This window comes from Schistocerca cancellata, chromosome 11 (genome assembly GCF_023864275.1).
Source record: "Schistocerca cancellata isolate TAMUIC-IGC-003103 chromosome 11, iqSchCanc2.1, whole genome shotgun sequence".
Classification (NCBI taxonomy): Eukaryota; Metazoa; Arthropoda; class Insecta; order Orthoptera; family Acrididae; genus Schistocerca; species Schistocerca cancellata.
Genome location: NC_064636.1, coordinates 119,672,443 through 119,700,134, shown reverse-complemented (window position 1 = coordinate 119,700,134; position 27,692 = coordinate 119,672,443). Strand labels below are relative to the sequence as shown.

The window sequence follows — 27,692 nt, the reverse complement described above, 5'->3', positions numbered from 1 at the left end:
CGTAGGAAAGCATTTTCCCACAAACACGACATTTGTGAGTTTTTTTCGACAGTGTGCACTAATGATACTTTTTGACATTAATAGGCCTAATAAATGATTTTTCACAGAAATCACATTTATGTGGTCACTCTTTACTATGTATTAATAAATGTGTCTTGAAAACATCAGGCCGAGCATAAGATTTCCCACAAACATCACATAGGTACAGTCTCTGGCCAGTATGACTTAATGTGTGCAATTGGAGATGGGCTGATTGAGTGAAACATTTTCCACAAACATCACATTGATAAGGTTTCTTTCCTATATGGATTAAGCTATGCTTTTTAAGACTACAAGAGCGAGTAAATGATTTTCCACAAACTTTACATTTGTGTGGTCTGTATCCTGTATGTGTTCGTAAATGGACTTTCAGAGTATGAGACCTAGTAAAGCATTTTCCACAAACATCACATTTGTGAAGATTCTGGGCAGAATGACTTATTGTATGCGTTTTGAGATGGGATGACTTACTAAAAGATTTTCCACAGACATAACATTTGTGTGATGTCGCGTCACTGTGAGTTAATTTGCGTGTTTTCGGATTACAAGACTGATTAGTTGATTTCCCATGAAGTTCACATTTTTTGATTTCCTCACTATCATATACTGAAGCTGCTTTTTTGAGAAGATTTGATTGAGTTACAGATTTATCGTTAACGACAGATCTTTGTGGACTGAAATTATCAGTTGTAGTGAAGGATTTCGTAGAAGAATCGAATTTGTGTGGTCTCTCATCAGTGCAAATTATTTCATGGGACTGGCTTCTACGAAGTTTAGCAGTGATTTTGCCACATTGATCTTCCTTTTTACTAATCCCTGGCATCGTCTGACAATGAGTGCTGAAGCTGCTGTGGCTGGGAGATACTTCATCAGACAATGTACAGTTATGTGCTGTTGACTGAACACCATCAGTGTTAAGCTTCTTGTCTGACGAAAAGCTCTGCTTGCGTGAACTGCAGCCAAAGTCTTGAAACTCCTTTTCCTCTACGTTGCAGCTACTTATAGCGTATGATCTGTTATCCTGGGTACCAAATACTTGTGTTTCAACACCATTTCCGACAAAATGCGCTGATTTGTCTGCAATGATCTTCACATTATCAGCAGTCAGTTCTTGCAGCCATGTTTCTTCTAATAACTTGTTACCAAGCTCAAGGATATTTTTTCTTAGCCTGAAACATAAAGATGAGTGTAATATGTAGCCATTCCACTGTACGCTGAGAAATAAAATTTTAATAATTGATTGATTCTGTACTACAATTGAAAGTATTTCAAATATACACAAAACAAAATTTATATTCAATTACATATTGTCCTGAGTTTCAACTCCTTGTAGCTTAGCATATCAAAATACAGATTGTATAAACAAAGCACAAATGAAAGATAGATATTGTACCTAGAGTGATACAAAAATTGTTGGAGAGCAAGCTCTACGTACATAATAACAAAAGTCATGCACAAATCAGAATGCCAATAACAATCAGATGTATTTCGTGTGGCACTATGACCATCAAATACTGTTAGCAGCTCATTTGTTGGGGAATGTACCATAAGAAGCACAATTGGTAATAGGACAGTGGTGGCTTTTGAACTGAGTTGGGTACGAAAATTAGAAGCAAGGGGTACAGTATTTGTGACAGGAGAAAGCTGGTTCATTAGTATTAAAATATTATTACAGATGTTTACAAATTCCTCAGTCAATAGATTTCGTTCACATGGGAACTGAGTGATCTCACTGAATAGATGAATACTAAATAGCGTCTGTCTGCAAAGATAAAATCGTGTGAGAAAGAAGAGCACAGTAAACAGACACAGTGCATGAGGGTAAACCAGAACGCCACTGATAAACTTTGAGAGGGTGTTTTGGTATATCTTCTGACTCTTCTGGGATAAGGTACATTTGCTCTACAGCACCTCTACAGAGTTATTGCACTTCGTTCGGTTTCTTGTCCCAGTTACATTTGTTTCTGAATTCCACTGACTATAGTTCACAACACTGAAAGTGTCGAAATGATGCAGAGTATGTCCTGTTCCCATTCGCTCATGATACCTGCTGTGGACAGTGGTTATGACTTCCTTAGCTCATTATCACTAAGTTTGTATTCAGTACTGCTCGGTTGTGAGTAGGGTTTGGTTTTCCGGCAGTGTCAAAAATGGTTCAAATGGCACTGAGCACCAGGGGACTTAACTTCTGAGATCATCAGTCCCCTAGAACTTATAACTACTTAAACCTAACTAACCTAAGGACATCACACACATCCATGCCCGAGGCAGGATTCGAACCTGCGGCCGTAGCGGTCACGTGGTTCCAGACTGAAGCACCTAGAACCGTTCGGCCAATCTGGACGGCTCCAGCAGTGCCAGTTGTGCTTTACCTGTGATATGCACCAGTACTATGGATACGTTTGCTGATGAAGATTTTTTCTGAGTTTGAGTTCACTGAATGTGATGCGAGAGTGATAGGGCGCCACTATACTGATCTGCTGCCACACAGACAGCAACTGCATCGCAACACTTTTACTTCTCTCCATAGGGACATATGAGAGACACGATTCTTCTATGTTAGATTGGAAGGTAATGACTTTGTGGCGTAAGATAGAAAGCTAAATAGGGAAGAAAATGCGTTACATTTGTTTTGTGACATTGGTGTACTCAGCGCATTGCGAAAGCTCTGAGCAAAAGTCAGTTAGTCAGTGCATCGATAAAATGTGGATTTCTTGCAACCAGCAGACTTCCCAGTTCGATTTGCATTTACAGATTGTTTGCTGCAGCAGTGTGCAAAAGAACCACTTTCTCTGGTTTAGTTTTGTTCATAGTATGCATAAAAGTGTAGGCATGTTGAGCAGTAACAATAGCCATGTATAAGATGACGAAAATCGATAAACACTCGTGTATCCTATGAACAGACACCTACTGTGAATGTATGGGCTCATATGGTCAAAAACTTTGTTACTCGACTGTTCGTACTAAATGATGCAATGAACAGATTCATGTATAAAATTGTCACTTAGCCTGTTCGTCCGCAGTCCTTAGAAGTTTTTCTGCTTAGAATTCGTCTTCTGACGTGGTTTAAATGTGACAGGGTGCCGAAATACTGTTATGAACCGCACTGGAGCACTGTCTGGGCGGCAATGTGTTGGTGGCGGTGGCCCTCCTCCATGGCCAGCTCAGTTACTGGCTATGACAGCAGGCTCATTTCTTATCTCTGGGAATGTAAAGAATCTAGTTAAAGTGAGTTTGGCTGGTACTGACGCGGACCAGTTTGCTGGAATTGTCGCTGTAGTAGAACAAGTGGGGAAACTCCTGGAAATTTCTGGCATGTAAAACAGTCGATGAACCGTTGGCTGACACACTGTCGTGAACACAGTGGCCTGAGCTATGAATAACCCTTATAGGGCAACTGTTATGTGTTAACTGCTATACTACATACTAACAGAATAGATTGAACACACTATATAAATACTATATGTGGGTTCTCTGAGGGATGTTGCATTACTATGTGTTTCGTGTTGTACATCTTGTTATCGTATATTACAGGCTTGTTCACTGTCATCTATGTATTTTCACAGAAAAATAGGTGATTTTGGTAACAAACTCAATAAACCATAATGACATTTTCACTCAGTAATCTGTGCCTGAGACCAGAGTCCCTTGTACCGAAATCTTCAGATAACACCCCTGTCATTTGAACTTTGGTTCACACTCTACATCCACATATTGTTGACAACTGACTAACAATTGGCACTCCAGTGGGATTAAAAATTACTTTCATTATTTTATTTATTGTATTCACGTTAGATCAGATTGTGATTTCCTGGGATATCAAGGAGCCAGTATTATGAAAACGATGAGAAAGAGGCCATAAGGCATCAAGCGTAATTCTGTAAAGTATCATGAAATCATTATAGCACATAAGAGTGGTTGCCTCCCCAAGAACCATAGACCTTGCCGTTGGTGGGGAGGCTTGCGTGCCTCAACGATACAGATAGCCATACCATAAGTGCAACCACAATAGAGGGGTATCTGTTGAGAGGCCAGACAAACGTGTGGTTCCTGAAGAGGGGCAGCAGCCTTTCAGTAGTTGCAGGAGCAACAGTCTGGATGATTGACTGATCTGGCATTGTAACACTAACCAAAATGGCCTTGCTGTGGTGGTACTGTGAAGGGCTGAAAGCAATGGGAAACTACAACCATAATTTTTCCCGAGGGCATGCAGCTTTACTGTATGGTTAATTGATGATGGCGTCCTCTTGGGTAAAATATTCTGGAGGTAAAATAGCCCCCATTCAGATCTACGGGTGGGGACTACTCAGGGGAGCGTTGTTATCAGGAGAAAGAACACAATCTATTGGTTTCGAACTGTAGATTAAAACTAGAGAAACTGCAAAAAGGTGGGAATTTAAGGAGATGGGTCCTGGATAAACTGACAGAACCAGAGGTTGTAGAGAGCTTCAGGGAGAGATTAGGGAACGATTGGCAAGAATGGGGGTAAGAAATACAGTAGAAGAAGAGTGGGTAGCTTTGAGTTATGAAACAGTGTAGGCAGCAGAGGATCAGTAGGGAAAAAAAGGAGCGCTAATAGAAATCCTTGGGTAACAGAACAGATACTGAATTTAATTGATGAATGTAGAAAATACAAAAAAGCATTAAATGAAGCAGGCAAAAAGGAATATAAACGTCTCAAAAATGGGATCAACAGGAAGTGCAAAATGGCTAAGCAGGGATGGCTAGAGGACAAATATAAGGATGTAGAGGTGTATATCACTTGGGGTAAGATAGATACATGCCCTCAGGAAAATTAAAGAGGCATTTGGAGAAAGGAGAGCTACTTGCATGAGTATCAAGAGCTCAGATGGAAACCCAGTTCTGAGCAAAGAAGGAAAAGCAGAAAGGTGGAAGGAATAAATAGAGGGTCTATACAAGGGTGATGTCCTTGAGGACACTATTTTTGAAATGGAAGAGGATGTAGATGAAATGGGAGATATGATACTGCGTGAAGAGTGTGACAGAGCACTGAAAGACCTAAGTTGAAACAAGGCCCTGGGAGTAGACAACATTCCATTAAACTACTGATATCCTTGGGAGAGCCAGTCTTGACAAAACTCTATCATCTGGTGAGCAAGATGTGTGAGACAGGCGAAATACCCTCAGACTTTTAGAAGAATATAATAATTCCAATCCCAAAGAAAGGAGGGGTTGACAGATGTAAAAATTACCGAACTATCAGTTTAATAAGCCACAGCTGCAAAATACTAACACGAATTCTTTACAAACGAATGGAAAAACTGGTAGAAGCTGACCTTGGGGAAGATCGGTTTGGATTCCGTAGAAATGTTGGAACACGTTAGGCAATACTGACCCTATGACTTGTCTTAGAAAATAGAGTAAGGAACGACAAACACACGTTTGTAGCATTTGTAGACTTAGAGAAAGCTTTTGACAATGTTGACTGGAATACTCTCTTTCAAATTTTGGAGGTGGCAGGCGTAAAGTACAGGGATTGAAAGTCTATTTGTACAATTTGTACAGAAACCAGATGTCAATTATAAGAGTTGAGGGGGATGAAAGGGAAACAGGGGTTGGGAAGGGAGTGAGACGGGGTAGTAGCCTATCCATGATGTTATTCAATCTTTATATTGAGCAAGCAGTAAAGGAAACAAAAGAAAAATTCGGAGTAGGTATTAAAACCCATGGAGAAGAAATTAAAACTTTTAGTTTCGTTGATGACATTGTAATTCTGTCATAGACAGACCTGGAAGAGCAGCTAAACGGCATGGACAGTGTCTTGAAACGAAGATGTAAGGGGACCATCAAAATAAGCAAAACAAGGACAATAGAATGTAGTCGAATTAAATCGGGAGTTAGATTAGGAATTGAGACACTTAAAGTTGTAAATGAGTTTTGCTATTTGGGTAGCAAACTAACTGACGATGGTCGAAGTAGAGAGGATATAAAATTTAGACTGCCAATTTGTTAACATCGAGTATAGATTTAAGTGTCAGGAGGTCTTTTGTGAAAGTATTTGTATGGAAGTGAAACGTGGACGATAAATATTTTAGACAAAAAGAGAATAGAAGCTTTCGAAATGTGGTGCTACAGAAGGATGCTGAAGATTAAATGGGTAGATCACATTACTAATGAGTAGGTATTGAATAGAATTGGGGAGAAGAGAATTTTGTGGCACAACTTGACTAGAAGAAGGGATCAGTTGGTAGGACATATTCTGAGGCATCAAGGGATCACCAATTTAGTATTGGAGGACAGCGCAGATGGTAAAAATGGTAAATGGAGACAACGAGATGAATCCACTAAACAGATTCAGAAGGATGTTGGTTGCAGTAGGTACTGGTAGATGAAGAAGTTTGCACAGGATGTAGTAGCATGGAGAGCTGCATCAGAACAGTCTCTGGACTGAAGACCACAACAACAACAACAACAACAACAAGCGCGGTTGAAGTCAGCTGCGACTTCAGCCAGTGAGGAAAAGATACAGGCTGAACACTGAATCCTGAAAGATGGTCACTGATGTATACATCTGTCTGTGTTTGCAAATTGTTTATGTATTGTATCAGTGGCTATAGTGTAACATTACCATTGTGTCTGGAGTAAAACGATATGAATGTATGACTCTCATTTATTTTCTTAGTGCAGTCCAGACATATTGCAGTGACTTTGGATGAAAAGGCTTACGTTGACTACAGAATTTTGTACTCATTGTGTTGAGAGAAGGAAATAACTGTGCAAAGAATTGATATTGTAATTAGAGATTGAATTTATATCTGCAGATTCCAGTATCCATGAGCAGGTTTGGCTAAGGGTGGTAAGGTCACCTGGAGAGCATTGTTTTGAAGGCAGGTCCAGAGTGGTGACAAAACACTGTTTGCTGAGAGCCAGGGAGCAGCATGGTGACGCGAGGACTTGGGAATAAGTGGCTGTATTAGCTGGTGCAGCTGCAAGTGGGGGTGATGTGGTTGTGCTCCGTCCATTCCCAAGGTATCTGGACTTGGTGGCTGAGATGCTTTGGAATCACAATCTATATTACTGTCCACTTCTGTTTGAAATTGGAATTAATCGCGATCCCATGAGAAGTTATACGTGCCAGAAAGGGAGTTCCTATCTTATTTAGCCACGTCAGTGCAAGAATTATTAAATACTAGCGGTAGTTACTTCCCTGTTATAAAGTTTTTGGTTTATCTAAACTGTATGCTAAAATATCTAGTCCTTTGCATCCGCATTAGTAAAAAATCAGGAAATACGTCATGCAATCAAATGGATGATGCAATCTGATCCTTATACGTTTAAACTGACCTACAAGACCAATCAATAGTAATGGGAATGACAGACCCTCGCCTACTGCCAGTGTTGTGGTTGAAATACGAGGAACTGTATCAGAATTGTCTCAAAAGTACAGGCAAGGAATTGATGATCTCCTGTCAAAGGTTTGCAGTACTATGTTAGCATCTAGAACATTGCAAGAGTGATTGTGTACTTGGTATGATTGGCATCAAAATTATGAATCGGTAGATATGTGAACAGAATGAGAAAAACGGCAAGAATGGTATATCTACTACATACTGAGACAAATATAATACAGTATATACCATAGGGCCTAAAACAAGCTCCCTCCATTCCATGGTTGAATTTGTACTTCAAAACTGTTAGCATGTAAGACAAAAAATACTTCTTGAACTGTAGCTGCATGAGTAGGAGTAATGGATTCATTACTCTCAGCACTAGTCATGTATACACATCCTGTAAGCTAACTCGTTCAAGTGATTTCAATAAAAAATCGTTGAATGTATCCATTTAACTAACAAACCTACTTTACATCCTCCTGTACTTACGCAAATAACAGAAAAATTGAGTGGCAGTAATTTAAAACTAATTTTTGAAGTTACAGAACATTAGGATCTCCCAAGGCCTGTGTTAGCTAAGTTATCTGCTAATCAACATAGTTCATCGTAGACTTTCGATTAACCTGTTACGAGAATTCAATGAAGGCTGCATAAAGTACCAGAGAAAGGCCATTGCTAACGATACATTTAACATCATAGACACAGGTAAGCAATCTTTTTAGGAAAGATTTAAGACTCGTATATACACATACATACAGATGAGTGGCTTGTCTTGTGCTCACCTGCCTTCCACTGGTGGATCAGATACCAGCCGACACACATCGATCAAATCTTCAGGCTGGCTATGCATTGCATCTGCCCAGGCCTGCGTGGCCATCACACTCACCAAGTGGGCCTTAATGTAGGCGACGGCAGCCTGCTTCAGGCTGTCAGCAGAGTGCCTAATCGCGAGGACAGCGGTGGCCGCCGCAGTCTCGATGGACAGCTGTGCGGCCATCTGCTGCTCACACTCTGCCTTCAGGACGGACACTCCGTATCTGTCAGCGGCGGCCAGCAGCTGGTGGGCCATGCCGGGCAGCTGGGGCGCCTGCAGGGTGTAGAGGCAGCCCAGCAGCTCTTGCAGTACCGGGCCCTCCACGTCAGGGACTTCGAGCTGGCCGCTGCTGGCCTCCGGCGTGCCGTGGCGGAACATGGCGGCCATCACGGGGCTCCTGGCGGCCAGGACGGCCCTGTGCGCCACCAGCCGCGTGTCGCCGGCCACCAGAGTCACCACGGCGCCGTCCCCAGCGTCCAGCAGGGCGCCCAAGCTGACCTCTTGCACTGCTTCCATTGTGGACGATTCTGAAACACAGAGTAACTTAGAAGAGCTTTGGTCTTACACAGCACTCTCTACATGGAACAGGTTAATGAAATTGGCAAACTACTGGGACGGTTTCTGACTAGAAATGGAAGAAAAATGTCCCCATGAATAGGGGTCTGCAAATGTGTCGTTGTCATGATAGCTGTCGCTGATGACTGGCACTTCGTCTGACCATGTGCCGTGTGTTCCTTGTGTTGGGGCCGTGAAATTCTCTCAGCGTACCATAAGCAGCAGAAGGGTCAGATATTCATGTCAGGAACCAGCCAACATGGTGTTTGTGCATCGCCAAGCAAATGTAGGCGGCCGAGAAGGCACACAGTTACACCAGAACGAGTACCCTCATAGACACCCAACACATCACTCAACGTTTGAAGCCCATTTTGGGCGTTTGTGTGATCACGAGTCCTTTTAGACTGACAAACGTGCAGGGAGATAGCGGACTGTGCATACAACAGATCTGGAGGGCCTAAGACATACTGTCCCTCGACCATTTTCATCTGCTTGCCTGTATACAAACACCATATCGGCTTCCTCTCGGCATGAATACCTTATTATTTTGTTCCCTGCAGAAGGCTCTGTAATGTTGTGGGTTGTGTGAAGTTGGAGCCATATGGGACCCCTGATACATCTTCTTACGACTCTGACCGGTGACACATACGTAAATATCTGTCTGACTACCTGCATCAATTCATGTCCACTTTGCCTTCTGACAGACTTGGGCAATTACAGCTGGCCAGTGCTGTACCACACATCCCCAATTGCTACACAGTAGCTCCAGGAACACTCTTGTGAATTTAAACACTTGTGCTGGCCACCGCACTCCCCAGACAAGAACATTATTGAGCATATGTGGGATGCATTGCAATGTGCTGTTCAGAAGAGATCTCCAGTCCCTCGCACTCTTACGGATTTATGGACAGCCTTGCAGGATTCATGGCGACATTTCCCTCCAGCAGTACTTTAGAGATTAGTCGAGTCCATGCCACCTCATATTGTGGAGCAGAACATGGTCATGGGGGCCATTTACGATATTAGGCAGGAGTACCAGTTTGTTTGCCTTTCCTGAAGTCTTTTAGCTTGAATAATGTTCACCCTACATATTCTGTGAGATTCAGGTGAATTGTATCAAGCAATATTTGGTAAATGATGTTCATTGTATGTCGGTTGCAACAATATGATATGAATGCTGTGTCTGACTGAAGCCAAAGGTGGACAGCAGTCGCATAGCTATTAAAGGTCTAAGCTGACCAGTGCCCTGGATCCCCCAAGCTGAAGGGTCCCTCGGCATCCATGACCGATGTTCGAAAAAGCTATGTAATATCTGAGCTGAGTCAAGTGTTTTCGACTCCCAACATTATGGACCCTGATTAAGAAACCTCGAAAGTCACGAGTTGAAAACACAACAATATCTCCCACCTACATAACATAAACATAAGAGGACGTATTGCTTGTCCGCTAAGACTGGACCCTGGCGTCGATCGGGTGTTCGTTTGAATTCGAAGTTGCCGTGGGTGCCAGTCTTTGTGAACTAACAGTGTGTGATGCAGAATAACGAGGAATGTGTTTCGGAATACAGTGTATGATCACGTTGGGATATGAAGTCCTTACTGTGTATATTTAAGGAACATTGTTGCTGCCGTGCTTCATTTCCAAAGGCGAGATCGATAAATACTGCATGCGAAATTGCAGGCCCTGCAAAGCAACGACCTTTTCATCCCACATCTGCGCAGCTCTTGATCCACATGGTGCCAGAATCCTCCGCAGCATCGAGGGGCCACGTCGTAGCTGGTAAGTAATAATAGGGCATTGAGCACGGCAACTCAACAGTTTGTGTAGGGAATTCCACTAAGCGAATGATCCGTAATCACAGATCCCAATAAAGTATTGTAAACAGATGCACTCTGAATTTGATAAAAGAAGAACAGGAAACGTTGAATTTGGTCTTGGATGGTTTTGCGGATTGTGGTAGTGATCGGCTCGTCATTAGTATAGTAACAGCTCCAGTGGCGACCTGTAGGGCTGTTTCGATCAGATGCAGATATCGAGGGCGTTGAAAGATAATTGGATGAGTTAATGACGGTAAGTACTGCCCTCAGTGGCTTCATTTTCTTTATCTGCTCTTTCTCTCAACTGACATATGCTTCCAACTGGCAGTTAAACGGTGGGTTTGCGAAGTTTTAAAGTATTTTAATTCATTGTCTTAAAATCAGTTAGCAGTTACTGCTTTGTTGTTTCTCTGTCGGTCGTCGTTTCTATAAATTATCTTCAGCTGTTCACATAACTATCAGTTAGCTGGTGCGGCTGGCCAGTCAGCGCAAATGTGCCGGCAATATCTGTGCTGTTGTGAGATTGTTTCCGGTTTTATGGGCGACGTAGGAGCACGTATTATCTCATCATAATGTTACATAAGCGTACTTGAGTGTACTATAATTCTGATAAATCAGAAGTAGTAGGAAGGCGATTTAGAAGGAAAATATTAGGAACACAAAAGTCAGTAGAAAGTTGGAAATATGAAGTAATGCTGAAATATATCTAAATGCTGCCAATATTTAACGCATTTCTTTTGGAAATTTGTAATATAACATTAACACTAAGTGTTGTGAACCCATTCTGGTCAAAACATTAAATTAAAGGGAAAGAGTAGGGACGTGAAGAAATTTATGTTGTAATGTCTCGTACACTACAAGCCAAAACTACTGCCGTCTGGTTCCTGGCTAACGTAAAAAGTCGCTGACCAATGAGTGTGCGCTAACCCTGTGTGGCATATCTTTCGCATTCTACGTTCCTTGACCAAAATTGACAAATCCTTTACTCATCCTTCTACCAGTAGTTCCGCCCCAATAATTTTTGTAGATTGTGACTTAATGTGGTGTGTGTCCACAAGTCAATTGAAGACGATCCGATAGTAATTGCATTTAATAATACCGCCAGCCACGAAGACGTCACCGATCATGTCGATGGAATCTGCACAGCATACAAAACAGCGAAAGAACTGTCGACCTATACACTCTTCGAAAAGCTAAATAAAGCTTCCTATGATTTGGGAAATTCACGAACAAAACGTCTAATTCCTGACATGGGACCGTTACAGTTTTCAGGACCATTTCCTAAAGATCCCCATCAGAACAATAGGTGTTATTCATATCGCACTACGTTTCAATTTCTAAGTATGAACCTATTAGTCGGTTTTGGCTGTTTATTCCCTAATTCTAGATTATGCTTACTGTCAACATTGCTGGTTGCTACCCTGGCAAAGGAATAATGTATGGTTTACAGGTAAACAGGACAAACGTTACTGGAAGTACTCACCAGAGAGAATTAAAGAACACAGTTTCTCAAGTGGCCAATGGAAGCAGGTGCTGTGTATAAATTTTGGAACATAATAATATTAACGAGAAGGAAGCTGGAAATGAAATTCGTAAGGAAGCATCATTTTGGAAAATAGTTCTCACAAGGTTATTAAAAATCAAACTGACTCTAACAAGGAATTCATTCGCTTTGAGAGAACATCGAGAGAACTTATGTCAGGAGGAAGAATACAACAGCAACACAAAACGAAGTGATCGATGCTTAGGGAACGAACCTCAAAATAAGTTGCTACAACAAATTAGAGCGTCAGCGGTTTCGCCATCGTAATGGACACTACACTGGATGCACCGAACATAGATCAGCTACGCATTGTACTCAGATATGCAGTACCAACCAGATCGGAAAATGGATAAACAGTGGATACAGAAGTAAAAGAATTATTTCTAGGTATTTATGCAGTCATCAAAAATGACGCGGCAGATATAGAAAAGCAGGTGACAAAATTAGTTTTTGTTGACAAAAATATTGATGTTAAAAAGTGTGTGGGACGAGGTTACGATGGGAGCAGTGTGACGAGTGGTATTTATAATGGTTTACAAAAGCAGATTAAAAATACTCAGCCAAATGCTGAGTATGTACATTGCGCTAATCATAATCCGAATTTAGTGATAAATGTTGCCGTTAACAGTTGTGGGGAAATCCATCTTTCGCAACAGTGCAAAACTTACGTACATTTTTTGGGGATAACACTGAGCGTTGGGATCTACTGTCTAAATTCACTGGCACATCAGAAAACACTCTGAAAAAAATTAAATCTGACCGAATTGTCTAGTGGAGTTAATACGCTATCTCCAATAAAATTTCTTTTTCTAATATAATGAAGGAATTGTCAGAAACAGTTCCGGTAAAGACGACCGTAGCGAAGCACGATAGTATTAAAACAAAAATGCTAAGTTTCGAGTCCGTATTTCTCTGTGAATTCATTCACAAAATATTGAATGACATAAATTAAGCCTCCAAAATTTTACAAAAAAGTGATATCGATTTGGGTGAGGCAAGTAGAGCTTTAGCAGACGTTACAACACAATTAATATTTTTTTAGAAATGATTTTGAATGATTCAAGTGCAAAGACAGTGAAACTGCAAAAGATTTGAAACAGATCCGAATTTTCACGAAAAACTGCAAAAGTTGCAAACCATTTCAATGAACGAGCTATTGAGCACTGATTTCGAAACAGGGATGAAATATTTAAAGTTATTATTTTCATAAATGCAGGGGACACAATAGCATCTCAGTTAAATACACGTTTTACTTGTATGAGTGCAGTCTGTTAAATATTTAATTTCCTGACACCATCATTTTCCCTCACTGTAGATGAAACAACTTCTTTACAAAAATGTGACCTGTACATATTTTAATATAATAGGTCTCCTATTTATCTTCTGTTTATTAACACATATCGCTTTGTTCTACCTAAATTAACTCCGACTTGGACTGTTAACCAATTATATAAGAAAATTATAACTGATATGGAATGCGAGAAAGCGTCATTACGAAAGTGATTACCACAGTTTTATTATTTTGCTCAATACCTGTCTCCTGTGCAACAGTCAAAAGATCATCCAGAAAACTGAAAATAATCGAAGCTCATTTAAGGAATTGTGTGGGTCTAGCTGGACTCCGACCTTTTGGACTCATATTAATCGGAAACAAGGCCGCATCAACTATGAATTTAACGGTGCTTCTTTGTCATTTTGCAACAACTAAAGCCTGAAAAAGACTGTAAAATAAATTGTTAAAATAGAATTGACTATTTCGTTTTATTGTCTACCTACATCATCAGCTTTAATCTACTACAGCCACGAAAACATGGCCCCTACCTCCGACGCTTCCGCCGCCAAGTTTTCGCGAACTGGGGTACTGAATGGCTCACCTCGAGTACGCCAAATAAAACGAATGTGCGGAGGTCATCCATGCGAGCCACCCGCAGTGACTCTGTCCCCCTTGGCCGGCTCTGCATTGGCCACAGGTGTCTACCACACGGTCACCTCCTTCGCTGCGAGCACCCACCACAGCGTCGCTGTGGCTCCCACATGACTGTCGTCAACATCTTGTTGGAGTGCCCTTCCCAGCTCCCTACCTACGGTGTTGGGCGACAATGCCTCAAGGCTGATTTAGTTGTACGTTTTATTCGTGAGGGGCTTTTATCATGCAGTCTAAGGGTGGGTGTCTGGCCTTCTCTCCCATGCCTCCATCCTCCCTCCACTTTATCCCTTCGTAACTCTTTCCTTGCATTTTGTTTGCCTTGGTGTTCGTCTTCTCCCTGTGTGTGTTTATCTCACCTTATCTTCTAGGCTGGCGATTTTAGTGTGTTGCAGAGTGGCAGGCTCATCCTTTGCCATTCTTGTGATCATCCAGCCCAGGCCATCTGCTATATGATTTTATTTGCTTCGTCTACATTTTTTTTGTGTACGTTTTCCCCTTGGTTCGCTTCTTTCGTTTGCTCTTTCTGTATGGTTCCCCATTACTTGTATGTCCTTTCACTTTCCCAAAAGTTCATTTTTTTTAAATGTATTATCTTGGGACTTGTTTGCTTGAGGAAAAAGAGACTGATGACCATGTAGTTTGGTCAATTTATATCCCAAATCAACCAACCGACCATGTTTGGTGCCCTGAACATATGTTGTACACATTTCCAGAGCACTATCTCTTCCGTTTTTTAACGTCACGTTTTCTGTCATTTCCCATTTTTACCATGTGAGCAGCTCCTTGTGCAATCATCCCTAGCTCCCCAGTTTTGGTAACTGGATAAAATGATATTTCTTCTTTTAATAGTACATATTATGCTGTTATTGCAATGCTACATAGCTAAGTAGAGGCTTTCTGTTAGGAAAAAAAGAGAGGGAAACGTCAGATCTGTTCCACATTTCCTTCCAGTCATCCAGATGTTACTGATCCTTGTAGGCGAGAACGTTGTCTGAGGTTGCAGCTGATGGTCTCTGCTAAACCAGTTAATACGCTGAGAAAAATAGCATCATCTTATACCTCTTTGTGAAGCACATTAGATTTTATTTTCTACTGAGATTTCGGTGTGCATATAATGTACAGGGGTCAATGGCAACGCCTTTGCTGTAGTGGTAACACAGGTTCCCGTTGGGTTACCGAAGTTAAGCGCTGTCGGGCTTGTCTAACACTTGGATGGGTGACCACCCAGGTCTGGCAAATGTTGCTGGTATTCGGGAAGCACTCAGCCCTTTTGAGGGCAACTGAGGAGCTGCTTGACGGAGAACTACCGGCACCGGTCACGGAAACTGACAACGGCCAGGAGAGCGATGTGCTGACCACGTGCCGCTCTTTATCACTGTTTGCGACACTTGCATGGAGTGAAAGTTGTACGGAGAGGGAATGTGTTGGCATTTGCACGGATCCGAAGACACTGCAGGGTGTTCGGGAAGAAGGGGTACACCAGTCTGCCCTCCACTACCTCCGACGTCTTATGAGGAGGGCCAGAGCCCATTTATTGCATCGAGTTCCCTGTCCCTGCAACAGTTGGTGGTGTGTGTGGCTTCCTCCCAACGTTCAGTACTGCAGCTGACCTCTGACTGGGAAGTAGTGTTCCGTGTTTTAGTGCTTGCATAATGGAGCTCACTGAGACGAACGTATGGAAACTTTTGGTGATTTATAACAGGCATCGGCATACAGTGTACTATCCAAACCAACAAGAAGTGACTTACTGGCGTTGTATGAACATTAAAAACAATAAATGCAAAATAAGATTATCCACAAAGAATTACACAATATTAGGGAAAGGTAGTCATGATTGTATTCCAGGTGAAACAGCAAATAATGTGTTATAAATTTTTGTCAGCGAAAAGAAGAGGGCAAAACAAACAGACGTTGCTCTTTCGTCAGTTTACCTAGAATTGTGGCACCAGTTCAGGAGCAGAGATACAGGAAGAGTAGTCTTCCAAGAAAGAAATTTACTGATGAATGATAGTAACAATCTGTGTGGGCGGTCAACGAATACAAAATCTATTCTCGGAAAACGCAGGCAAATGACAGACAATGAAGTCCATACTTTCTCTCTCCGTTGCAAGATGAGTAAACCAGCTTGAAACTCGTAAAGACAAAATAAATTACCATAAAAAAGTGACCGGTCGCAGTTTTGCAACCCTTCAACATACGTTAAAACTAATTTCTAGTAAGACTTGACCACAACAGGCCTGTTGAGAATGCGGCTAGGCGAGGAAGGTCGTTCACGCTTGCTGGCCGCGTGGACTGTGAGCGCTCGCCATGGAGTGGGACTGCGAGACGCCGTTACGTGCCGCAGCACGGCCCACTGGCAGCGCAGGAGGAGAGCGAATACTGTGCCCCCACCAGAGGAGTACAGAGTACAGTGATGTACGGTGTAGCCTTAGACATGAACACACAGTTAATAAGGCACGGCGCTTACGCGCTCACTCCACTCAAAACTTTAATTTCTCCTCCACTTTCCCATTGTTGTTGTTATGGTCTTCAGTCCTGAGACTGGTTTGATGCAGCTCTCCATGCTACTCTATCCTGTGCAAGCTTCTTCATCTCCCAGTACCTACTGCAACCTACATCCTTCTGAATCTGCTTAGTGTATTCATCTGTTGGTCTCCCCCTACGATTTTTACCCTCCACACTGCCCTCCAATACTAAATTGGTGATCCCTTGATGCCTCAGAACATGTCCTACCAACCGATCCCTTCTTCTGGTCAAGTTGTGCCACAAAATTCTCTTCTCCCCAATCCTATTCAATACTTCCTCATTAGTTATGTGATCTACCCATCTAATCTTCAGCATTCTTCTGTAGCACCACATTTCGAAAGCTTCTATTCTCTTCTTATCCAAACTATTTACCGCCCATGTTTCACTTCCATACATGGCTACACTCCATACAAATACTTTCAGAAATGACTTCCTGACACTTAAATCTATACTCGATGTTAACAAATTTCTCTCCTTCAGAAACGCTTTCCTTGCCATTGGAAGTCTACATTTTATATCCTCTCTACTTCGACCATCATCAGTTATTTTGCTCCACAAATAGCAAAACTCCTTTACTACTTTAAGTGTCTCATTTCCTAATCTAATACCCTCAACATCACCCGACTTAATTCGATTACATTCCATTATCCTCGTTTTGCTTTTGTTGATGTTCATCTTATATCCTCCTTTCAAGACACCATCCATTCCGTTCAACTGCTCTTCCAAGTCCTTTGCTGTCTCTGACAGAATTACAATGTCATCGGCGAACCACAAAGTTTTTATTTCTTCTCCATGGATTTTAATACCACTCCGAATTTTTCTTTTGTTTCCTTTACTGCTTGCTCAATATACAGATTGAATAACATCGGGGAGAGGCTACAACCCTGTCTTACTCCCTTCCCAACCACTGCTTCTCTTTCATGTCCCTCGACTCTTATAACTGCCATCTGGTTTCTGTACAAATTGTAAATAGCCTTTCGCTCCCTGTATTTTACCCCTGCCACCTTTAGAATTTGAAAGAGAGTATTCCAGTCAACATTGCCAAAAGATTTCTCTAAGTCTACAAATGCTAGAAACGTAGGTTTGCCTTTCCTTAATCTTTCTTCTAAGATAAGTCGTAAGGTCAGTATTGCCTCACGTGTTCCAGTATTTCTACGGAATCCAAACTGATCTTCGCCGAGGTCGGCTTCTACTAGTTTTTCCATTCGTCTGTAAAGAATTCGCGTTAGTATTTTGCAGCTGTGGCTTATTAAACTGATCGTTCGGTAATTTTCACATCTGTCAACACCTGCTTTCTTTGGGATTGGAATTATTATATTCTTCTTGAAGTCTGAGGGTATTTCGCCTGTTTCATACATCTTGCTCACCAGATGGTAGAGTTTTGTCAGGACTGGCTCTCCCAAGGCCGTCAGTAGTTCCAATGGAATGTTGTCTACTCCGGGGGCCTTGTTTGGACTCAGGTCTTTCAGTGCTCTGTCAAACTCTTCACGCAGTATCGTATCTCCCATTTCATCTTCATTTACATCCTCTTCCATTTCCATAATATTGTCCTCAAGTGCATCGCCCCTGTATAGACCCTCTATATACTCCTTCCACCTTTCTGCTTTCCCTTCTTTGCTTAGAACTGGGTTTCCATCTGAGCTTTTCATGTTCATACAAGTGGTTCTCTTATCTCCAAAGGTCTCTCTAATTTTCCTGTTGGCAGTATCTATCTTTCCCATTAGCAACCGAATTTTAAAACGGTGTGTAGTATGTATAGATATAGTGACACGTATGTTCTGAAGTACACAGTTCCATTGGTATTTGAGTCCTGAACTTTCATATTATTTTAATGGTGTTCTTGAAAAACAACTTTTGTTACTAACATCACAATTTTGACACGCTGGGTTTTGAAGGTACATTCACGAGACATAGTCCTACGGTTCTGTGCATTCATGAGAAATATTAATAATTTGGTTTCAGCGTTTATTTCAGATTTCAGTTTTAAATTTTCTTTAATTATCGACCCATAAGTATGATGATGGAATAGGCAAATTACATTTTCTATAGTATAAATACACAGAAGTATGCAAACACGTCAAGACTACTTACCGGAAAAAATTTCGTTCAGGGTGGTGAATATTAAAAATAAAAAAGTTGGCACTCAGCTTACAAAAAACAAAAAAATCTGTTTTACAATTTTATCAATAAATAATGGTTTGTACATGACTCATACCCACATAAAATTCACCGGCCGCATAACGGTTTCCCTTTTTGGTGGTATGAGACTTCTTGTCGTAATTTCAACATCAGGGTAAACTTTGCCTGGAATTTTCTGAATAAAAATTTACTCACAGTCTTCTCGAGAAGATGCAGTGCTAGCGATATATGGTTGTAAGCTAATGCCAATTTCTTTCAAGCTTGCTGACTCTACTGATCAGGACTTCAATGTATTCCCTAAATTTATATTTACTCAGTCAATAGGCAAAGTAACTGATTTACAATGACTGGCTGGCAATTGTTTCACTTCAGATTTCCTGGAAATCTTGCAACTTATTTTTTCGAGTCTGAGTTATGCGAAGGCCGAAGTAAAAATCGTTCTGTTGGATGGTGATACAATTCAGAAATTATTTTTGGCATCTTTAGGTGTGCCGCAGCCCTTTACACAATGAATATTTCAAACAATTGCCATACGTCCTTGAAATTCGGATACAGCAAAACAGTTTTGGGATTTAAGAGTAAATTCTTCAGTGGTGTGAGTGGTAATTAAATTCTTCTAAATCAAATTGAAGTTGTAAGCTGAATTCTTCCTTAAAACGGAGAGCAGCTGTTTTTAAAGGAAGGAAAGCTAGAATGATGGTTGGGTTAGGAACTTCAAAGTGGTCAAAGACATCAGTATCTACGAATCAATGTAGGATGCCTAATCTACATGTTTATGACATGCGATAGTGTCATGAAAAGTTAATCTTTTATTAAGACGCTTCAAAACTCTGAACACGTCGGAGAAATTTAGCATACAAGCACATTAAAATAGATTTCAGTGCAAAACAGTATGGACACTTGGAAGACAAACAGAGAGAAGCAGAAATGCAGGAACCAGGAAGAAAGAACCGGTTCTAAGCAGTATGATTGAAGAACGTGCATATGGGAGCAGAGAAAGAACGTCTCAATCATTTGCCCTACACTTTTACTATGAAAATACATTTTTGTTTACAGGAGGAACACTCAGCGAGTGAATCTGCAGTTACATCAAGTCACCATGCTCCATTTAGAGTTGCAAAGGATAGCGCAGTTTCTCTGACTTTGAGGTTGTGTTATGACTGGGTGTTGTGTGATGTCCTTAGGTTAGTTATGTTTAAGTAGTTCTCAGTTCTAGGGGACTGATTTCCATAGATGTTAAGTACCATAGTGCTCAAAGCCATTTTAACCGTTTTTGAGGTTGTGTTGGGAGTGTGGTAACTCTGCATGACGTTAGGGTGAGTAATTTAAAAGCGAAAGTGGTCCCCTTGAGTTCTGTTTACCCATAGTGATTGTTTACAACATTACCAATCCGTAGTTATGATTATGTCGCTGTGTAGGCTTACATGTACGTGCTGCTTGTTTACACGATAAAGAGAACGAAATGCAGTCACAGGAGCTCACGCTCAGACTTCAGCTGACGAGCTTGTCTCCGATTTGCATTACTAGAAAAGTCGTAAGAGACATTGGATCCTTTAGTGAACAGCAAAATAAGTAATAGCTATTGACTTTGTGTGTTTACCTTTAACGTGGCAATAAAATTGTAACGAAATATGAATTTGTCAACTGAAATTCCGTCCTAATTCGGCAGTCACCGTAAAGCTACAATAGTCGTAGGAAATATTATTTACTAGCTTAGCTGTACCTGTTCTTTACATCATCAAGATATATATATGCGGTAAGCGATTGCTGACTGGCGTTGTGTGAGCGCGAGCCAGATAGCACGAGCAGCCGTACTGAACTGCTGGACTTGTTGAGAGCGCCTTAATTTACCCGTGAGAAGCCGATTAGATCGGCAAGAGTCCCAGGCACTGTGCAAGTGTAGCTCCGTGCAAGTGTTCCAACCCCACCGTCCCGTATCGAGGTCAGGCGATGCCTAAGGGCTGAGGAAGACAGGGCGGCTGGTCGGTACCGTTGGGCCTACAAGGCCTCTTCCGACGGTGTTTGTTTGTTTGTGTAATGTACTTGGCTGCATAATTCGCTAATTCTATCATGTATGCACATGTCTGAGAAGATTTTCTGTGAGTAACCAATGTAAGAAGAGGTGCAGCACCACACATACGTTCATAATGGGAGAGTACCTGTGTCTGCTGTTTGCCGGATATCGCGTGTGGCGGAGAGTACGGTGGGCGGCCGCCACTCGTGCAGGCGCTGACCTCTCGGCCGCTCCGTCTCCCTCAGCTCGACACTCACTGCTACAGGAGGACGTAGAGCGCCGCAGTGCTGGGCTGCTATCACCTGTGTGGCGAATTCCGATAACGGGGACTCGTGTATCAGCTTATCTCTTATTGGGAGTGCTGATTGCCAGCTGCGCCATTTGTAGATAAATCTCGCTGAACTTGAAGGCAGACCCGCAACAGATTAAGTAGTCCGTCTTTCTCCTTTTGCGTAAGAACATGTAATTTTTGTATCGCAGTACGTTCAGTGTCTTCAACGTTTTCAAATAATGTTACTGCTGATCCATCTGTCAAAGTCGTAGGGCAGGTCTTGTTATTAGGACCGTCTGAAGGCTGTCAGTGTACCTTTCTCTGCGAGAATCGAACTGTCTTTCAATACAAGAATAATGTTTGAAGCACATGTGACGTCACTGCGATCCTGACGTAAAGGTGAATTCCACTTCGCGTCTCACAACAGCCGGGTATCAGACGAAGAGGAGAGGTCACATTTCGCCAGATATTACATACTTTACTTTAAAATCAAATACTATTATTAGAAAAATTGTATCACCTGAGCGATATGGTGCGAGAGTTTTACGAGGAAACGGATATACTGTAGTTACACTTCGAACAATTTAAAATTTGCCGCTCGAAATATTCTAAGAGGAAAATTGAGAATGCCAGCTGTGGCACCCCATGTTTGTCAGTTCCGTTAGAAAACCAGAGACGCAGGTTGTGGCGTAGAAATATGAACGGGACGTGTCACGGAGCTCGACCTCTGGAACGTCGCAACTCGCCACTGGGACTGCACGCTGCACTGCGCCTCTGGCTGCGGTGGTCGTGAGGCGGAGTCTTCCTCCTCTGCAGGGCAGTTGGGGGTCCAGAGTGTGTGGGGCTGACTGGGGGAGCAGGCGGAGCACGGGCAGAGCCACTCAGCCGGCGCTGCCTCAGCCCACCACAGGGGGCGCCGCTGGTCCCGGCTGCGTCCAGTGTGGGGGGCAGCCAGGGACACCCAGGCCTCCCGAGAACCACCTGTTGCGGAGAAGAGAGGGCGGGACGAGGAAACTGGAAACTGTCCTGTGGCCGAGATTTTGTGTCGTGGGCCGTGCCTGAGCACGAGTGCCGAAGCCCTCAGCTTCGCTTCACATTACCCCCACCACCACGCCATGCCGTCTGAGCGTCAGGATAGGAAAGAGACGAAAGCAGCGAAAGCGCCGCACTTAGAAAGTAGTGCAGTACTTGGTTTTATACTTCATAATTCTCAAAACCGCAGGCGTCAACCAAAACAAATTTTTAGAATTATTTCATTATTTTTAGCGAGGTGAATACATAAAATTTTTATCTGGAACAAAATGTTGGAATTTAGAATTTAGCATTCAAGTCGTCACATAATCCTGACTTATGTAGGTTCATAATCGAAAAAAGTTCTCTTACATAAATATCTCGATCGAAATATTGTCGTGCCTTTACAGTCTCATTACGAACGCTGTACCTGAAGAAAGCAATGTATATGTCTTGGGCAGTTTTACCCTAAAAAGATTTGTAATTAAAACTGGAATTATCGTGCAGATCAATGAGCCACATCTCCACGTGGACTGTGGCACTTTCTACTGAAATAGCTCGGAAACAGATGTTACATTGAAACTATCCTCAAAATATCTTTGAAACTATCCTTCTAATTCGATCAAGGCCACAATGAGTCCTTCACGCATCGAGTTTACTTTAACGCCAGTGACTGTAGTGCCCTGGACTGCCTCTGTCAGAATTTTTCCCTTCTATATCGCGATCTTTTTTTTTTTAATGACACCCCATCAAATGCCTTGTAGTGTATTATTGTGGACAGTCTGCAGTCAAGTCCACTTAAAATATGGAATCTGCAAACAACTGCAGAGGATCCAATTTTTGGTCGAGCTTTCTTTTTTCCTTCATAAATTCAACGATAGCGGGTTTTACCTACAAAAATCGTTCGAGCCATGCGTCTTGACTTGGTAAACGTACTTTCCAGTGATATACAGTGTCCATATTTTTCATTCAGGCCCACTGACAACTGTTTCAACTCACAATGCGTGTAGCTTCAGAAATGTTACCATTCTTCAAGTGCTCCAGGCCTGAAAATTTAATGTAAATTTCTCTTTTGTGTACAGGACAATGAATTCCATTTGTGGATCGTTTTCATTTTTCGCTCTTTCATTGACAACTAAATCCTAAAATTCTTTCCGCATGGTTGTTTCATAACATATATGTAGCACCTGATGTGATTCTTGAAGTTTTCCAGGTGCATTGAATGTTCAATGAGATTTCGGGATTGCCGCCGGATCATGTTGACTTCTTGCCACGATATTTTGGCTGGCAATTGTCCAGCCATCTCTAGGTGAGGGTCCGTCACTTTAGACTGCAAGTTCCCGGAGTCAACTTTATAGCAAAAAGCAGGCGCGAAAACGCATGCCCATTGGCCTCCGTCACAGGAGCGTCCTGTTGTGTTGGCTTACGGTAGACAGAATGCCCTAAGGTTCCTCTTATGGATTCTTTGTCGCTCGTCAGCAATAAGTTCACGGCCAACATAACAGCGCCTTTCCATCGCGTCCTATCCTCAACCTACTTTTTATTTAACAACGAATATTTTGAGCAGACTGACGGCGTTGCCATGGGCAGTCCTCTCTCGGCTTTGGGAGACTTTGAGGAAAGGGCACTAGACTTGGCAGAACTTAAACCGAAAGTTTTCAGGCGATATGTGGGTGAGACTTTTGTAGTGTGGCCCCATGGTGAAGAGGAATTGTCACGGTTCTTGCAACATCTGAATGCAATCCACAAAAACATCCAGTTTACGATGGAAATAGAGAAGGATGTTTGCTTGCCCTTTCTGGACGTCTTAGTTACTAAGAGAGTGGGTGGGTCATTAGAGCATTCTGTCTACCGTAATCCAACACATACGGACCTTTACCTGCAAGCGTTGGTGCACCGGTATCTTATTGTTTCTGATGGAGACAGCCTTACAAAGGAGCTGGAACATTTAGAGACGGTGTTCAGAGGTAATGGTTACTCTCCACATCACATTAGAGCAGCGCTAAGAAGGAAGAAACGTGACCACCTACAAAATCAAGAAGATAAGGAGCTGTTCAAGTCCAGGGCGTTCCTTCCATACGTAGGCAACCTTTCATCTAAATTAGGCACGATTCTAAGTAAACATCAAGTTAAGGTAATCTTCCGGCCACCGGCGAAGATTAGTGCCCTTCTCGGTTCAGTAAAGGACGATCTAGGTCTGCGGAAGGCCGGGATCTATAAAATTCCTTACCAGTGTGGCAAATCTTACAATGGTCAGACGACACGCACAGAACACGAAACGTACGTTCAACACGAACGCCACACTCGCCTATCACAGCCCAGTAAGTCGGCCATAGCTGAGCACTGTATTACCACAGGACACGCTATGGATTTTTTCTGCCACGAAAATCTTGGTCCCAGCGACAACTTTCTGGAATTCATTAATTAAAGAATATGTGGAGGTACGCCTAGAGCAAAATCTTATAAATCGTGATGGCGGTTTTTAACTGGACAAGGCTTGGGACCCGGTGATTCCTCTAATTTCCTCTGAGAGAAGACACGTCTGGCGACATCAGACGTCTGTTTTTAGTGACTCGGGCGGGCATCCCGACAAGGGCGGACATGTAGTTTCCACCTTCACGCATGCGCCTGCGCGCCACAAATAGAACAGTTGCTCCAGAGGGCGCGGATTTCGATAGGGGACGCTCCTGTGACGGACGCTAATGTGCATGCGTTTTCACGCCTGCGTTTTGCTATAAAGTTGACTCCGGGAACCTGCAGTCTCCAGCGACGGATCCTCACCTGAAGGCTGGACGATTGGCAGCCGAAATATCGTGGCAAGAAGTCAACATGATCCAGCTGCAATCCCGAAATCTCATCGAACATATGTAGCACCTGTCACTTATGTAAATTCAGACTTCTCATCTCTCATTTTTCTTGCAAACAGCCACTGTATATCTGAACACCCTTCATGCAACGGAAAAGCAGAGATGGTTAAACAGCGCTTACAGCATGATTCTGCCGAACTGAAGAGACTTGTGCCGACCGATAAATGCCGCCTAGCAGTGCAGAATGAAACGTCGCGCTGTCCTGGGTATTTGGAGAAGTACCGAGCAAATCCGTGTGACAGGCCGAACCTTGGCTCACACGTGGCCCACATACACTGCACACGTGAGGTTTGGCACGCCGCGGCCAGCCATGGCCTTGATAAAGGCTTCCAGGTGAGGGATTGTAGATGTCAGCACACATCATACTCAGCTGTTTAATGAAGTGTACCGCGTGCTGCTCGGTTACTCTGTGTGGCAGCGAGTCTGCGGTTTATCGACTGCTTTGGACACTGAAAACTTACCATAATGAAGTTCCAAATAAACATGGTTAAGAGATACTTCAGTGAAGACGACGTAAATATTGAAACAGTGTAAGATTTTCAAAACTAATATATTCAGTTACAAGTCATATATTTGCAACTTTAAGAGGACATTGAAAATCTCTAAGCATTGCGAAGTGTGAAGAATTGAGACTACTCGGACTTGAAAGAATTGTTATGTCAACATCTCCCACTTCAATGGAAACTAAGACACTACTGACTTAGGTAAAATTTTCGCTGAGAAATCAAAATATAGAACATTGAAATTAAAGAAATAATGGATTTTGGAAATTTGTATTCATAATTTAGTGAAGGATCACGACTCTGACTACTGGATAGAAGTTGTGATGCGATACTGGCAGTTTAAATGAAACCTTCCACTTTTATTTTCCACTGAACATCGTAGACATTAATTATATAAGAGGTCCACGACAAAACTAAGTAAATAGCTTGACCATCTCAAGTACTGTTGCTGTAATTTAGAAATGTTAATCATGTACATTCCTCTCTAGAAGAAGGAATGACTAGTCTGCGATTGTGATATTGGTTCGAATTAACCACCTGCTTCACATCCCCGTAATGATCTACTGTCTGCCGATGATAAAACTGGTAAATAGGCAGTGTTTGAGATATACGCGGTGTCCAGAAAGTAAGTTCTGATGCTCGAAAAAAAAATCATCACTAAGCAATATATATTTATATAAGAATACTTTCAATTTCATTAGTTAATTGTCAACGTAGTCATCACCATTAATTAGACGTTTTCATAAGGGTGCACCACCAGTTGAAAACTCAGGTCATAGGATTCAGCTGCAAACATCCGGAGCCACGGAGTCACTCCAGTCTGCACCTCAACTTCGTTGTGTTGGAGGAGATAAAAGTCGTTAGTTGTGTGATCGGAACTGTAGGGTGGATGGTCGAAGATCTGCCATCCAAAGTCATACAACACATTTCATGCAACGTCGGCACATCCTTAGTTCCTCTTGTCAACATCGCATGTCTCTTGTTCTGCATCACCCTCCTCAGATTTTTCAATGCCTGACAATTTCGATCAAGATTTAAGGTTTCCCTCGCGGTAAAAACTCGCACAGAAGGACACCACACCGATCCCAGAAGACAGTGCACAGGGTTTTTTAAGAGACTGTTTCTGGTAATTTGGTCTTCTCAGGTGAATCACTATGCTGTCAATGCATGTATTCTTGTATTGTTTCTGGTGTGGCATGGGATACGCACATTTCATTTGTAGCTAGTCCGCCTCCTTAGCTGCGTGGTAAAATGTTTGCCTCCACTGCACTGTGCCCACGTTTCGATTCCCGGTGGGGTTGGAAATTTTCTCCACTCTGCGACTTGGTGTTGTGTTCCCCTCATCAATATTCCATCCTCATCACCGGCCGCAAGTCGCCCAATGGGGCGCCGACTTGCATTTGGCGTTCGAACTTCTCCGCATAGAGGCTTCCTGTCCAACGATGCCATACCATCATTTCATTTCTATCTCCAGTGACAACGTGGTTGAGACAAGTCATCCTTATCTGCGTACCGCTGAGGCAATATCAACGGTACTGCCAGACGTTTGGTTTTGTGTTTGTGTGTCAGTTGCATTGACAGCGTCATCCACACTACGAAAACCAAGCCAGTGGGTGAGAATTTCGTGCAACAGGGAGCGAGACGTTCGGGGAATTGACGAGAGTGTTCAGAAAAACTGAAGCGCCGGTTCTGCAAGATTCCTTGCCGCACACATTTCCAGCAGGACGTGGCCAGCCACCGACCACTGAGGTCTTCTTCGTGAATACTGGTTCGTCCTTAAGCGAATTGTGTGGATCATCTTCTGAGCATACTCTCGCTCATAATGTCGTGTCTGCACACTTGACAGAACTAGCGATGAATCTCTGTAGGACTGTGCTTCCCAGTTGGCGAAAATCGGATAACTGCACGAACCTCGAAGTTGGTGGGAGTCAGTGTTACGGCAACCATTTTATCCTAGCACTGTGCTGTATCCACTTCCGTCACAAGACCACGACTGCACTGCATTATTCCCACACACCTCCTTTCTACTCCCGCGACTGCGCATCCCTATCACACGAATCAAGCCAACCCTGGACGTGATAGGAACTTACCTCCTGCATCTTGTACCATTGCTTATAGTGGAGGGAGTCCCAGGTTGAATCCCACTATGTCCACATCTTCTCTTCTTGTTATTTTTCCCGCTTCTTCCCGTTTTGTGTGTGAGACATATCAACTTAAAACGACTAACAGTGACACATTCATTACTACACTAATTTTACGATTTCTTGAGCTTCACAATTCTTAGTTTTCATTTGATTTTAATTTGTTTATTGTG

General features: G+C 42.5%; 1 protein-coding gene across 1 annotated transcript; it reads right to left on the bottom strand.

The window, feature by feature from the left end:
- Positions 1 to 8,169: 8,169 nt before the first annotated feature.
- Positions 8,170 to 27,487, bottom strand: LOC126108306 (protein roadkill-like). The gene is made up of 4 exons (XM_049913527.1): positions 27,469 to 27,487; positions 21,713 to 21,978; positions 20,872 to 21,028; positions 8,170 to 8,732 (listed from the first exon to the last, which is right to left on the bottom strand). Exons 1-4 carry the CDS (start codon positions 27,485 to 27,487, stop codon positions 8,170 to 8,172), a joined length of 1,005 nt encoding a protein of 334 aa, XP_049769484.1.
- Between the last annotated feature and the right edge of the window lie 205 nt (positions 27,488 to 27,692).